This window comes from Physella acuta, unplaced genomic scaffold, assembly GCF_028476545.2.
Source record: "Physella acuta isolate Inbredline_101_S28 unplaced genomic scaffold, ASM2847654v3 ptg001070l, whole genome shotgun sequence".
NCBI lineage: Eukaryota > Metazoa > Mollusca > Gastropoda > Physidae > Physella > Physella acuta.
The window spans coordinates 17,628-32,640 of NW_026732587.1; the positions used below are offsets into that span (position 1 = coordinate 17,628).

The following is a 15,013-nucleotide window of genomic DNA, read 5'->3' on the forward strand; positions in this document are numbered from 1 at the left end:
GTTTTAATAACAAGCTTTTATGTAATGATGCACTAAAAAGTAGAAAATAAATTATAGACTACTATTTAAATAACTATAAAGAAAAGCGTGGGTCACTTTAGTATCTATTGGATACCTTTACTAATGTTAAGGAAGACACCCACGCTTTTCTTTATAGTTATTTAAATAGTAGTCTATAATTTATTTTCTACTTTTTAGTGCATCATTACATAAAAGCTTGTTATTAAAACGTTTTTTATGAATTTTTTTTCAGTACTTTACATGTTTTATCTACAATAGAGTTACATGACTAAAAACCATTGCGCGCCTACTGAATATCACGTTCAGTAGGCGCGCAATGGTTTTTGAACGCAGCCATTACGTGGTCGTGATGGCGCAGCTATTGATGACGCGTGTGGTGTGGTTGGCTAGACATGCCTACTAATTCGGTCCAAATTTTAATTAATTCATAAAAAATCAATTAGGCATCCAATTAAGTCAAATTTAGTTTCAGATTGCATTGTCTTCATGTCTTGACCCACGTGCCAACTGTGAATCGTGTCGGTCAAGTAGAACTGTCCGAATTTTCACTCCTGCGTTTCCGTCAAGACAGACTTACGACAGACAGAGGAAGTGAGTTAAATAAAAGCTTGTAAAAACACCTTTTTCATAAGCCTACACGTTTATGTTTGTGTTGTATGCTGATGTTTGTGGGTTGTCGTGTCGTGTGCTGAACGTAAATCTCTTTACATTCTGGTTCTTTACATGACGTATAACTGATATTTGATTTCAGTTTTTTGTCTGTAAGTGGGGCATTGGGTTTTAACTGGGGCAGTGGGTTTTAACGGTGGGTTTTAACTGGGGTAGTGGGTTTTAACGGTGGGTTTTAACTGGGGTAGTGGGTTTTAACGGTGGGTTTTAACTGGGGTAGTGGGTTTTAACGGTGGGTTTTAACTGAGGTAGTGGGTTTTAACGGTGAGTTTTAACTGGGGTAGTGGGTTTTAACGGTGGGTTTTAACTGGGGTAGTGGGTTTTAACGGTAGGTTTTAACTGAGGTAGTGGGTTTTAACGGTGGGTTTTAACTGGGGTAGTGGGTTTTAACTGGGGTAGGGGGTTTTTAATGGAGTAGTGCGTTTTAATGGTGGGTTTTAACTTAGGTAGTGGGTTTTAACGGTGGGTTTTAAATGGGGTAGTGGGTTTTAACGGTGGGTTCAACTGGGGTTGTGGGTTTTAACGGTGGGGTTTAACTGGGGTTGTGGGTTTTAACGGTGGGGTTTAACTGGGGTAGTAGGTTTTAACGGTGGGTTTTAACTGGGGTTGTGGGTTTTAGCGGTGGGTGCCCCAAAAGATTTTAATTTGACACTAGATTTTTGAAAACTTTTTAGAAATGTTGAAATATTATAATACGTGTAAACATTTTAACACTAATTTTAGGAAAAGCATTTCGGCAAGTAAAATATAAAAGTTGTAAAAATATTTTCGCAACGTGTATGAACACCTAAGCCTCTCGTTGCTAGTAAGGGTGATTATTAGGAGCCTGATTAGATAGAATAAAAGGTTTATTTTAGAATCGTAATTAGCATCGGTGTAGTAGGCTACATGTTTAGAGTTGTAAATGTAATCGTATTGTCATTTGTGTGTATCTATCTATGATTCACAGACCCCTAGTGGTAAATAAGGTTTTATTTCAATTCTCAAAATATCTGCCCAGTGTCATTTGTTGATTATATCAAACTGAAACTCTTAAACTTATCTGGGTTGGCTTTGGTAGAGAACCGGACATTCTAGGGTTATAAAATGTACGGAGAGAAGTTTTCCAACAATCCTTTAACACAAAAGACTGTGGAAAATGGACAAATGCTCGGTAAACCATGTTGAAAACTTGGCCTCTACTAGGTAAACAATGTTGAAAACTTGGCCTGTACAAGGTAAACAATGTTGAAAACTTGGCCACTACAAGGTAAACAATGTTGAAAACTTGACCTTTCCATGACCTTTGAAGTTGTTATCAAAGAGGAAGTGAGAACGTAAAGAGGAAGTCATAACGTAAACGGATTAACGTGGGCTACATAGATCTGATTACGGTATCTCCTATCAAAATCTACATACATCTGTCAGTGGTTGGGGTTTTGGACAAATCTTGTTACTCTTTTTGAACCTCTCTAATGCAAAATGAACACATGTAATTTTTTTTTATGCCCATACCACTACAGTGTTTGTTGCTTTTGACAAGAATTCAAATTTCAATATTTCGTGTTCAATAATAATTCATTTCGGAGATGTTGGTAGAGAATACAACTAGTAGTCCCTAGCTATATACAAATATATCTAAGTTATCATAAGTAATATTTTTTTTTTAAATTTTTTTTAATACTTTTATTTGCAATTAAAACAAGTACATCAACATCACATTTTTTACATAGTTTCAAATGAAAAAGAAAGGTTTTGAACATGTACATAATGAATATTTACATGATGTCATGTATATGATTATAACAAAAATTACAAAAGATGGCAGTAAAAGGGGTGAAGGTCAAATAAAAGTGTCAGAAGTCTGGGTGGGGAGTGGAAAGGATATTTTTCCGAGAATGACAAAGGGCCAGTGGAGCATTTTCTATGTAGGGAAGCAAAATAAGTTGACTAGTTAAAAGAGTGTTTATTTATGTACTGGTCGCATTGAGTTTTCAAAAGGTTGCTGTGTAAAAAAATGAGGGGAAAGAAACAAGATTTAGAACTTTAAAAAGTAAATGAATAGATAAGTAATATCGCATGAAAATCTAATATATAAAGCTCAATTCTGTATATATGTTTGTAAAAACAAGTTAGTCGTTGAAATACTTCTATGTGTTTAAGTGTTAGACTATTATCGTGCTCATAGTCTAAATTTATAAGTTAAAAAATTACTGTTGAAAGTGTTGGGAAATAATTTTAATTTTTCAAACTGATAGTAATAATTGTCGGCATGTTCTTTAAACACAATTTTAAAAAAATAACAAAAATTCTAATTATGTCTGAAAATTATTGATATTTAGTCCTTTGGCACTTACTTCCCTTTGATAAATTAGGAAAACACAATTACTTCCCTTTATAAAACATTCCATTAGTGGAAAAGAATTTACTTTTTATTACTTTGTTTTGGTGTTGGGAAAAAATAATTACATAATTAGCGGGGATTGATCAAGTGCAAATGTTGTAGGTATTTTACGAATAAGCTTGGAGTATTATAATTGTTCATTTGGTTTGATTTGGCACCTACGTTCGTTTAAGTGAGTGCAAAAGACTATGAATAAGTTGGGGTACTATAGTCGATTATTAAGCTGAAACAGGCGATTCTGCCCCGGCCCCCGGGCTAGACTGTGAGCACTTTGCGTTTATGTTCGAGTTAGTGTTTTCTTTGTGTTTAGGTTGGGTTTGCGTTAGTGGTTGCGTTTTGATTTGGTTCGTTTTTGTTCTTTTTTTTTTTTCGTTTTCGTTTGTGTTTTTTTCTTTGGGTTTGTGTTTGTATTTGTGTTTGTGGTTGGTTTTGCGTTTGAATTTGGTTTGTTTTCGTTTGCTTTTTCGTTTGTGTTTTTTTTTCTTTGTGTTTGTATTGGTGTTTGTGATTGTGGTTGGGTTTGTTGTTAGGTTTTTGTTTTCGTTTGTATTTGTAATTGTGTTAGCGTTATGTTTGCGTTTTGTTGTTTTGGTTAGTTGTGGTTTGGGTGGGCAATGCCGGGTTTATGATGATTACTAAACACACAGGTAATGGTCTTTAACAGAAAGTTTTTTCACAGAAGCCAGAGCAGGGCCTAGTCGGGACGGCTAGTATTGATATAATGAAATCGATCAATATAATCCTCGAACTGCACCTGTTTGGCTTTACTTCACGCTCCAGTGATCACCCCATTGGCTCCATGCCATTAAAGTAAGGTATTCTGGTTTAACCCCGGGGCTAGAACTACACAACATTCACATCTAAAAGGTGTATGAAATCATATGTCACGTCATCTACACATAAAACATGTGTGAAATACACGTCTAGATCATAACACCATAAATGTATAAAACGTGTGTGAAATACACGTCTAGATCAGAACACCATGAATGTATAAAAAATGTGTGAAATACATGTCTAAATCTCAGCATCTCCATGTAGAAGTAGCAGATGTGAAAATACGGGGTTTTTAGCGTAATTTCCATTCTGGAGAATTGCGTTTATTAACTCGTCATTTCTGGGAATGGATGGATGGATGAATGAATGAATGGATGAATGTGTGTCCGGGCTTTAAGTCGTATCTCCTCCTCAACGAAGCAATATCGATGACTAGTTCCAAAAGCAATTATGTTAAGCAAGTTACGAGAATGAGCATAGGCCATAAAAATTCCGGGTTTCTTTCATGTATTTCCCGTAAAAGCCAAAAAACCTCGAAAAAAATGCAGTTTTTTGCCCATATCTCGGCAACCAGACCACTTAGCGACTTGAAACATGTACCAATCGATTCCTGCCATAATTTAGAACAATATTGCCGAAGAAAGTTTTCAAAAATATCCTCTCGTTCGGTAACAAATTTTAAAATTACATAAACACCTACAAACCGATCGCTCTTCTAGCTTGAACGCACCCCATCATTATACGTCAGAGCTATTTTTAGATAACATAAGGAAATTGCGCATAAATGTCACTAGACTTTTTTAATTAACTTGCGCGCCTACTGAACGTGATGGCGCAGCCATGGAACGCGATGACGCATCTATTGAACGTGATGACGCGTGTGGTGTGGTTGTATATACATGCCGGAAGTAGAGATCTATCATCTTAATGATTATCATGTTGATAATCAAGTTCAACTAACCAATGGTTTTAATAACCCTGCTCTTGATTTCAAGGTGCTTAGTTTAGTTAGTAGTTAGGTTTATTTAATAAAAAACGTTTTAATAACTAACCAATGGTTTTACTAACCCTGCTCTTGATTTACGCTACGACAGAGCTATTTTTAGATAACATAAGGAAATTGCGCTAAAATTGTCACTAGACTTTTTAATTAACTTGTTTGTTTGTAAAATCAAACACTTAAAGAGCTCAAAAAGTAGTTTAATGATTGGCGTAAACAAAGGTATGTATGAAAGGAAAAGTTAATGAATGCTATCAGCCAATCTGTAAGCTGTAGACGAAATATCGATTAACTCACACATTCACTCAGCAAGGTGTGGAAAATGTCCAAAATATTTAATTCATTTTCTGTAGTTGTTCTTTTTATTTTATTTTAGAACTTTTTATAAATTTTACCTTTTTTTTTAAGTCTAAATATAACACAGCTTATATTAATTCCCTATACACACAACATGCCAGTTCTTGCTATGTAAATCAGAACACGTAATATTGATTGAAAAGGAAATTAGAATTCCAAGAAAAGTTACATCACGTGTTCCTTTTGGTGACGTGTAACTTGAAACAGTAGCCTATAAATACTGGAGCACAGTGCCACGCCCTGTAACAGAGACTGTAGTGGTTCAAGCTGCACCACACCTATGATCTAGACACTTACAGACTGACACATCAACATGTCGAGGAACAAATTTTTCGCTTGCATGTTTATACTGATGCTCTTACCATTTGGTACCAATTCGTTCTTGCTGGAGGCGGTGGGCGCACTGGTAGGGGGAGCCGCAGCTATTGCTGTGGCGCCCATTGCGTTGTCGGCTGCTGGTTTCACTGCAGGTAGGATTTTGTATGCTAATAGAAATCAATAGATTCAAAATTATTGTCTCAACATAGTTAGAAATCAAAATAAATGCAACATTATTGTCTCAACATCGCTATTAGTCGCTACAGATAAACAATTAATGTCTCAACAATATGAGAACTTTTAACACCAACCATTCCTAATCCTCCATGAACAAATAGCTTATTCATGTAACTGAGATTGTTGCTTCTCGAGACAAAGTATTCTCGATAGGATCCGTCTAGAAATTTCTATATTGCAACCATTTTGGATCTTGTCCAGATAAGCCCAGCCAAAAAAAAAAAAAAAAACGCCATTTATAAAATATATAAAAAATAGGATATATAAAACATAACACTTGTACTACTAGTTTTAAACCAAATGGAATTTATATAGAGAATATATACTTTTAACAGTGTTCGCCCCTCCCCCCACCGGAAATTTTAGTCCCCCCCCCCGAAAAGTTAAAGTGCCCCCCTCCCCCCCCCCCCCTCAGAAGACAATCAATAGTCGGCAAGAAACACTGGTCACGGGACTTACCTTGGCATGATACTCCATTTTCATCTATTCTATAGTCATCCGCTTATAATGTGCATGGAAGGCCCCTCTCGTCAACATCGTTCTAATTTTGGTTTCGGCAAATTGAGTGGAAAAAAGTGTAGGCTATGTTTCTTGATGATTAGAAATGTTTAAATATGAAATATCTCGGTGTGTTTCAGCTGGTATCGCTGCTGGCTCGTTGGCTGCCACGGCCATGTCCACGGCAGCAACTTATGGAGTTGGTATGGGAGCCGTGGGAGCTTTACAGGCTGCTGGAGCTGCAGGCATCGGCATGGGGACGGTAGCTGTGAGCGGCCTGGTGGGTGGCATCGCTGGACACGCTGTTAAGCGTGCAATAGATGAGGACGAGTGAGGCCTCAAACTTTTGACCCACGCTGATTCCAGAGGCGTAGCGACCCTTCCCTGCGCCCGGGGACAAACTTTCAATTTGGCGCCCCCCCCCCCCCCCGGAGGAACGTTTATTTATAATACAAAACTGCAGCTAAAATGAGCTTTTGATTTTTTCCAACCCATTTTGGCGCCCCCTTGGGTCGGCGCCCGTGGACATATGTACCCCCACCCTTTCCTCCACTCGCTACGCCTCTGGCTGATTTTTTTTATTTTACACCACTGTGGGTCACAATTTTCTGTTGTTTATAAATAAGCTTAAATGTACTTGTATTTTTTTTTATAATATAGATCTACTCTGTACATCTAAATCAATTAATTTTCAAGTGTAACGTGATCCATTACAATGAAAATTTGAACTCACCCAACAAAGAGTTCAATGTCAAGGTTATGATATAATAACAGAAGATCGAATACGTCCTGGAAGAACTCCGTGTTTCCGGTGCACTACTCATTACATTGTTCATGTCCGCATGAGCAAAGTAATGAAACTACGTGCACTCAGTAACACAGGGAAAATACTTTCTTAACATTTTCGTACACACGAAGATGCAGAAAGGATTTTTTTAAAAAAATTAAATAGATCTATGTTTTTGTATCTAGATACTAATTCATATAGAACAAGAGGCTATAATTGATTTTATTTGATAAAAACATAAAGTTTGTACTTCAAAACTTAATTATTTCAACAAACAAATTGATTTTTAGAAAACTACTTTGAAAAATATTGGCAATAATTTTTTTGAAATTTGTATTAAGCACTTTAAAAATATTTAGCTTTTTGATTTTTGACAATAAACAGGTTTTCTCATTATTGTAACCAAATCCTCTATTACAACACAACTATGTACAATACAATTATGTTTGTGTTAATTAAGTACTCCGTTCTTTAATACATGTATATCATTTCAAAAATATAAAGTCGGCAATAGTTTCCAAAATACTTTTGCTTTAGTAGTTATAAGCATGTGTAATGAATCTATTATGTAGCAAATTAAAGATATAAAAAGACCCATTTTGTTAGTCTACACGTTATTGTTTAAGCCTGAACGTTGTACCGGTATGCTGGTGTCTGTTGCTTAAGTTAAATATTTTCACATTCCTAACTTGACGTGTGTTATTTGATATCAGTGTTTTGCCAGGCATTGGGGACAAAGCTCCGGATATTGTCGGTTCAGTGGTTTTAACTGGTGTGGTGGTGGGGGGTTGGATGGTGTGATGGATTTTAATTTTCCCAGTGTTGGCTGGGGCAGTGGGGAGGAAATGGGGGGGGGGGGGATGTAGAGGATAAGCCGATGGAATATGAATTGTTTTACAATAGGTCGCCTCAATTCAGCGAACCACAACAGTTACAATATGTGCTCAGCTCAGAGGCGTAGCGATGGGGGGCAGGGGGGTACATATGTCCCCGGCCCCCGGTAGCCAAAATGGGTTGGAAAAACAAATTAAAATGTCATTTTAGCTGCATTTTTGCATTATAAATAGTTTGAGGGGGGGGGGGCGTGCAAATCGAAAGTTTTGAGGGGGGGGGGGGTTGCAAAACAAAAGCTTGAGGGGGGGATGCAAATTGAAAATTTTCTCCCGAGGAGGGCGCCAAATTGAAAGTTTGTCCGGGCGCTGGAAGGGTCGCTACGCTCTGGCTCAGCTGGTGCGGTGGTTGTTAGATGGTGTGATGGGTTTTATTAAGCAGGAGGGTTGGTGGGTTTTAGCTGACACAATGGGTGTTGGCTGTGACACAGGAGGAGATCTGGGGGGGGGGGGGAGAAGTGTGTAGAGGATAAGCAGATTGTATGGTGTACTGTTTTACAGGAGGTCCATGTTTGTACTTTCGCCTCCATTCAGCGGACCACAACACATTTACAATCATAGGCATATTTGCACAACTGTGCTTTTTGTTGATCTAGTTTTGCACAAGTATTCAATGCTTCGTAGCTTATGGTGGAGATTACATTTTGTGAGATATTTTTCAACGAAAAAAAAAAAATTCCCGTTAAGTAAAATCAGTGATAAAACATGGACAATTCAGCTTTGATTTCTAATAGGAAAACTGTGAGTAGAACCGGACCTCTGGGGTTAGTAATACAATGCCAAGCAACAAAAGTTTTGTGTCGACTTGTCTAATGAAGATTACGTCACCCCTGATTAGTCTGGAAGGCTCTATGAAGGCATACACCTAAACCTGGTGACATATATCACACACTGTGACATCATAACATGTTTCTGACTCACAAACAATTTGATGTAACATACAAGACTTTATTGTTGATCAAAATTGTAAATATAAGATTGTTTCAATGTCATTACAAACAACACATTGAGATTTTTAAAAAATTAAGTACAAGAGATCAAAGTCCTAAAACAACAAAAATTTGTCAATAGAAAAACATGAAAATATTGCACAGAATCAGAAATGCTTCAGGTATTATAAAAATGCTGATGGTACAAACAAAACAAGTTGTGTTTTGTTCTACAACTTCAGAATGTTGTACCTGTTGTGTAGGTTTTGTTAGTCTTGTTGTATGTAGGTCTGTAGATTTTGTTGTCATACAACTTCAGAATGTTGTACCTGTTGTGTAGGTTTTGTTAGTCTTGTATGTAGGTCTGTAGATTTTGTTGTCATACAACTTCAGAATGTTGTACCTGTTGTGTAGGTTTTGTTAGTCTTGTTGTATGTAGGTCTGTAGATTTTGTTGTCATACAACTTCAGACTGTTGTACTGTTGTGTAGGTTTTGTTAGTCTTGTTGTATGTAGGTCTGTTGATTTTGTTGTCATACAACTTCAGACTGTTGTACTGTTGTGGAGGTTTTGTTAGTCTTGTTGTATGTAGGTCTGTAGATTTTGTTGTCATACAACTTCAGACTGTTGTACTGTTGTGGAGGTTTTGTTAGTAGGTCTTAAGATTTTGTAATTAAGATGAGGAAGTAAAAACAAGTACACCTTAAATGTAACACTGCAACTACTAAAAAATGGAGCAAACAATGAAGCTAATCAAGAACCTCTGTAACACAGTGCTGGAGCTATGTCAGGAGTTTTAACTTTGGTACTTCACAGATTTCCATGAAGGAGAAAACTACCATGTTAAAATGTCTCTATGGTTGAAATCATGTCCTTAAGATCCAGCATATACTTCAGCCATTTGTTGCTGGTCTAGAGCTTCTGGAAACATTTTATACAGATTAAATGAACAAAGGATAGGCAGATTTATTTCAGGACAGTGCTGGAAGTAGAAATGCTAAACATAAAATATTTTATCCTACATGACAATGCTAGATAGATAGAAAAGCTATACATGAAAATATATAATAAAAACATGGAACATTTTATCCTGAGACATTTTGTCAAAGTAACTTGTGGCTAACTTGCCAGCCTGACTGTGTAGATATGGCATTCAGTGAAAGGTTTGTTTACACTTTGTTGTTAAAGATTGAAGTTTTTTTTAAAGAACATTAAATAAAGTCATAACAAAAACAGTCAAGTGTTACATTACACCTCAGCCTCTAGGTAGTAAATATCATGAGTATCATTTAAGATATAACTCAATAAAGAGCATATATAACATGTTTGATGGTACAGCATACGTCTAATGTACTATTGTAACAGTACACACAATACTTAAATAGTGCAAACTGAGATATACAAACACTGAAGTGGCATCACAAAGGTGTGATGTTCACAGTAACAGATCTATTTATGAAGGAGCTAAAATACTACATCAATACAAAGAAAACATTCAAGTTAAACAGGAACTATTCAATAAACAGTTGTGAATTTCTATAAAAGCAATATAGCTAAATAGTGAGGTATATGTTTTTTACACATTTTTTAGCAACAAAAAATTGTAAATAGAAACTAATTATACAACATAATTATCTCACAGGGAATATGTATACATGAAAAAAAATCACTTTGATTATTTAGCTAAAATAGTTTTGTATATAAACTAATATAGACCAACGACAGCATCACTGCGAGAGGCTAGTCAATGGTGTGATTTAGCAAAGGATATCTAGAAATCTAAACTAAAAATGTTTTAGTGAACTGTCTCTGCCTAAAATAAAATCTTGTGTTTTAAGTGTATTGTAAACAAAGTTTTTTCAACAACAAAAAATTAATGGTACAAGTTTTGGCTACTCCTGACTAACAGGGATGTTAGACAAACTAACTAGTTAAATTCCATGATGATAATATTGTGGCATAAATTTTTTTTTGTCTTTATATATTTTCAGTAACTCTATCTTCAATGTTGCCTCACGTAGGTATGTCATCAGGCAGGTCTGCCATATTCCTTGGGTCACCCATCATCATCTCATTTTTCTTCTTGTAAAAGCAAACAGCAAAAGCTGCACTTACAGCAAATAATAAAGCTAGGGCGATTCCAAAAACCTGGCAAAGTAAGAAATAATTTTTTTTATATGTGCACTAAAGTAAGTAATAAAATCTATTTTAAAATATTGTGTTGCAAATTATTGACTTGAATGTGAGCCAATTTACAAAAAAAAATAATAGGTACACGATGACCTTGAATATAACAAACAATATTTTACTAAAGTTTTTAGTTTATACATTTCAATCAATTCAAATGGATTTAAAACACTCCTTTTTGGGCAATCAACCTTAATGTTAGTGGCTTGTTAATCAGTCATTGTAGACTCCAAAACATTTAAACTAAATAAAGAAAAGAACAGAGCAAAAAAAAAATATTCCTAAAATGAATAAGTGGTTACCAGAGCTGACTGGAGGGCACTGAAGTTTAAACCTGCTTCCCTTACAGCCAGAGACTTCCCCAAATTGGAGAGGGAATGTGCCAGAACAACAGATGCGATGAATGTGAGAAGACTCATTGAACTGCTAATTACAATGTCCTAAAAGATGTTAAGATGAAATCATCATATTTTATTATACACATTTTTTGGAGAATATTGCTCATTGAACAGGCATATGTTGTATTAAAATATAAATAGAATCCTACCAAACAAGGTGAAAAGACTCGTGGGATCCACAGCATGGAGTAGATAATCACACACAGCAAGAAGAGAAGTGACACCATGCCAATCATCATAAAGAAAACAATGTTACCACCTTGATCATAGTCACCACTATTCAAATCGGAATATTTTACACCTTTGTCTTTCCATCCAAAGCATATAGAAACTATGATTAATGCAAATAGCTGTGGATAGCATTAAAAGAAAACAATTATTAAGCATTAAGAAATATATAGTTGAGATAAACAATAACATAAATTAACTTGCTATTTAAGGCAGTTTAAAAAAATATTTTGTAATTAACGTAAAAGAAATGAACAATATCCTAATTTATAAAAGCCCAATGTGCGCACATCTCTCTCTCTCTCTCTCTCTCTTTCTCTGTCCGCAAAAAATTTTCGCCGGACATCACGTCAGAAACGGCAGCGATATATCGAGAATTTTTTACGGACTTTTGTTGAAAATAATATGTTAGATGTTTTAAATGTATAACCACAATTTTACTTAAAGAAGAAAAATAAAAATTTAAGGCGTATTCGAATGTAGAGAAACAGTATTATTTATGCAACCGGAAAAGCATTAATATATGTGAAAAAGAACGCATAAAACTGTGACGTCGCTATTGCTTATACATTAACTAATGACGTCATCTGCCGTGTTAAGAATGAAAAGAAATGAACTATTTCATTCAAATTTGATTTAGATCTACGTACACTATGAAATGTATACAATACAATTTTTCCGGCCTAAACTCATAAAATTTATTTTATGTATTTGGATTCTAGATCTAGAGATTCTAGATCTAGACTAAATCTAAATCTAAATCTACGCAATAACTAGATCTAGACGTAGACGCTAAGATCTAGATTTAGACTCTAACTTCTCTAAAATCAATTCCAAAAATAAATGTCTATATTAGGACTAAACTATTTCAAGACTTATTTATTTTATACAAAATCTTTGTTTGGAACTGGCTAATTTGGGATAAAAAATTAATTTGAAAGAATAGGCATATTCGCGTAAGTTAAGATTTTAAAATACGTGTTTCATTCTCCGTATTTTATAAGGTGCCTAAATAGCGGAGATGTTAGTGTACATTAAACCACGCAGGTGGTGCGGGTTCGAGACACAGCAAGTCAACTTGGTTAATGTATTCTTTTTTATTATGCTCGGGCTAAATTTAAAAAAAAAATTCTTTTAGGAATCTAGATCTAGATCTAGATTGTCGGGTGTCCGATAGGGCACTTCCCGGCGCCGCAGGCGCTTCAAATTTGGCATGATCTTGCCTTGGTGCGACAGAACACGGGGGCCGGTTGGCCGAAAAGTCTACGATGTGGGGGTCAAAACTGACCTCGACTGACCGGTACCTTATATGAGCTATAAATCGAAAAAAAATGTCCACGGAGGAACCTCTTCATAACTCTTGAGGTCGTAGACCGACCTTCGGGCGAATTAATTAAGCATTCAAATTCTCAATGTTTTCGAAAGCCTAAGCGAAGCTGGGCAGCATGCCTAGTGATAACAAGAATGAAGTGTGCCTCACTGCCAAATCCAATTTTATATTATTGATCAAACCTGACAAATTTCTTTTTCATGTGTACAATAAATGTTAACAAAGAGCAGGCTGTTATGAATCAGGTTTCTTCCATTTCTTGACTTTGTCTATTATGATTGTAACGATAAAAATGTGCTATCTAAAAACAGTGTTCTCCCAGCACTCCCAGCACCAGAGGCGTAGCGATCCTTTCCAGCGCCTGGGGACAAACTTTCGATTTGCACCCCCCCCCTCAAGCTTTTGATTTGCACCCCCCCTCAAACTTTCGATTTGCACCCCCCCCCCTCAGGATTTTGATTTGCACCCCCTCTCAAACTTTCGATTTGCACCCCCGTCAAGCTTTCAATTTATTTTTCCAACCCATTTTGACGCCCTCTAAGGTCGGCGCCCGGGCCTCGCTACGCCTCTGCACAGCACTAGAAATGTATATTTGTATTACTGTATATAAAGAATCCAGTGAATGCCGAATGTTACAAACCATGTTTGTTGGAACAAGGTGTGTTGAATATTTTAATCTTTAAAGGGAATTTAGTTAATCATTTTCTAGCTTTATGAAACTACATTTTTAAAAGCATGTACTAGATTCTAGATCTATATCTATCTGATATTGATTTACTTTATTTTTAACAGCTGTGAAAACTCATGAGTTTTTTGTTGTTGGTTTTTGAGGGGGTGTGGGGGTAGCACACTGCAACATGTACTTAATTTTTGTATTTCAGGACAGTTGTCATATTTTTAAAAAAAAGATCAGCATAAATGATAATTATTGTGACATCATTCTCATGATGATTCTGATTCAACTAGAATTCCTAGAAATAGAAGTTCGGCTGGAGGTCGAGTTCAAATTTGAAATGGACACGAGCGAGAAAACTCTCAAAGGTATTTGAGAGGTGTATAAATTCATTTAAAAATCATGCACAGCGTAGTTACAATTAATATGGTTATAAAATCCTGTCTATCTGGTTTTTTTCGGACTTTACTAAAGATTGGATGTATTTGATGTTTATAATATTTTCGGTAACTAAATAAAAATTTAAAAAAAAGCAAAAACAATTTGGTTTTCACGTGTAATGGCGACATAAACAATGGCATCCTGCTATTGGATAGGCCGCCATTGATTTTATTGTACACATTGTAAGCTAAAAATAGAAAACTAGGTCATGGGGTTTTAAATTTGCATTATTATTTAAAAACTTGATCTGCAAAGTTTTGTAAACAAATAGTTATCGATCACTAAGTTACTGTACAGCCAATCAATATTTGTCTTACGAAAGTGAAACATCCGGTTATAACTTAGGCTTGATGAAAATAAATAGAAATGTAGCCTTAAACTCAACAAATTATTTTCAAGTTCTCTGGATTTGCAACTTTTATAGCATTTATTCTAAAAATATAAAATTTCTAAATTAATTTTAGGCTTAAGTTTTTATTTATTTTTTTTTTTTTTACGGTCTAAATCTAAAAAGCACGTTTTTATTCCATGTCAACAACATTGGGGACGGAATCTCGTCAACTCGCTCGCCTCCATTAGATCTACAGTTTACTGAACTGAGTTCATTTTTAGTTGAGTTACTTGATTCTGAAGTGACATAATGTCAAATTAACCAAAACATCAAAAACTTAGATTCTAATTGATTGTTATTCATGTAAACTGCTTTAAATAGGAGCGATCGTAAGTGAACTTAATACCATCTCAACCACTCTAACTGTATTTTCGGGAGTAAAGAACAGACGCATTCTTCCACAGGCAGCCATCTTTAAACAATTAATATTGTTAAGGAGATTGGAACTTTTCGAACATTTTATAATGTCCTTATTATTTTATTTTTAAAAATCTATGAAA

General features: G+C 35.5%; 2 protein-coding genes across 2 annotated transcripts; one reads left to right on the forward strand and one right to left on the reverse strand.

The window, feature by feature from the left end:
* The first annotated feature begins 5,408 nt into the window (after positions 1-5,408).
* On the forward strand, positions 5,409-7,635 carry LOC131955506 (interferon alpha-inducible protein 27-like protein 2A). Its single transcript, XM_059319652.1, has 2 exons — positions 5,409-5,677; positions 6,401-7,635. The coding sequence occupies exons 1-2, from the start codon at positions 5,521-5,523 to the stop codon at positions 6,592-6,594; spliced, it is 351 nt and encodes a 116-aa protein (XP_059175635.1). The 5' UTR covers positions 5,409-5,520; the 3' UTR covers positions 6,595-7,635.
* Positions 7,636-8,876: 1,241 nt separating this feature from the next.
* On the reverse strand, positions 8,877-14,926 carry LOC131955511 (uncharacterized). The gene is made up of 4 exons (XM_059319658.1): positions 14,860-14,926; positions 11,600-11,800; positions 11,355-11,492; positions 8,877-11,013 (listed from the first exon to the last, which is right to left on the reverse strand). The coding sequence occupies exons 1-4, from the start codon at positions 14,923-14,925 to the stop codon at positions 10,879-10,881; spliced, it is 540 nt and encodes a 179-aa protein (XP_059175641.1). The 5' UTR covers position 14,926; the 3' UTR covers positions 8,877-10,878.
* Positions 14,927-15,013: the final 87 nt, after the last annotated feature.

What these genes read in the sequence shown, in the direction of transcription:
- LOC131955511 (XM_059319658.1), bottom strand. Translation starts at nt 14,925, where the DNA reads ATGGCTGCCTGTGGAAGAATGCGTCTGTTCTTTACTCCCGAAAATACA. An exon ending in CAGTTAGAGTGGTTGAGATG is followed by an intron (nt 11,801 to 14,859) that starts GTATTAAGTTCA and finishes TGCTATCCACAG; the next exon opens with CTATTTGCATTAATCATAGT. An exon ending in GTGCCCTCCAGTCAGCTCTG is followed by an intron (nt 11,014 to 11,354) that starts GTAACCACTTAT and finishes TTACTTTGCCAG; the next exon opens with GTTTTTGGAATCGCCCTAGC.
- LOC131955506 (XM_059319652.1), top strand. Translation starts at nt 5,521, where the DNA reads ATGTCGAGGAACAAATTTTTCGCTTGCATGTTTATACTGATGCTCTTA. An exon ending in GGCTGCTGGTTTCACTGCAG is followed by an intron (nt 5,678 to 6,400) that starts GTAGGATTTTGT and finishes GGTGTGTTTCAG; the next exon opens with CTGGTATCGCTGCTGGCTCG.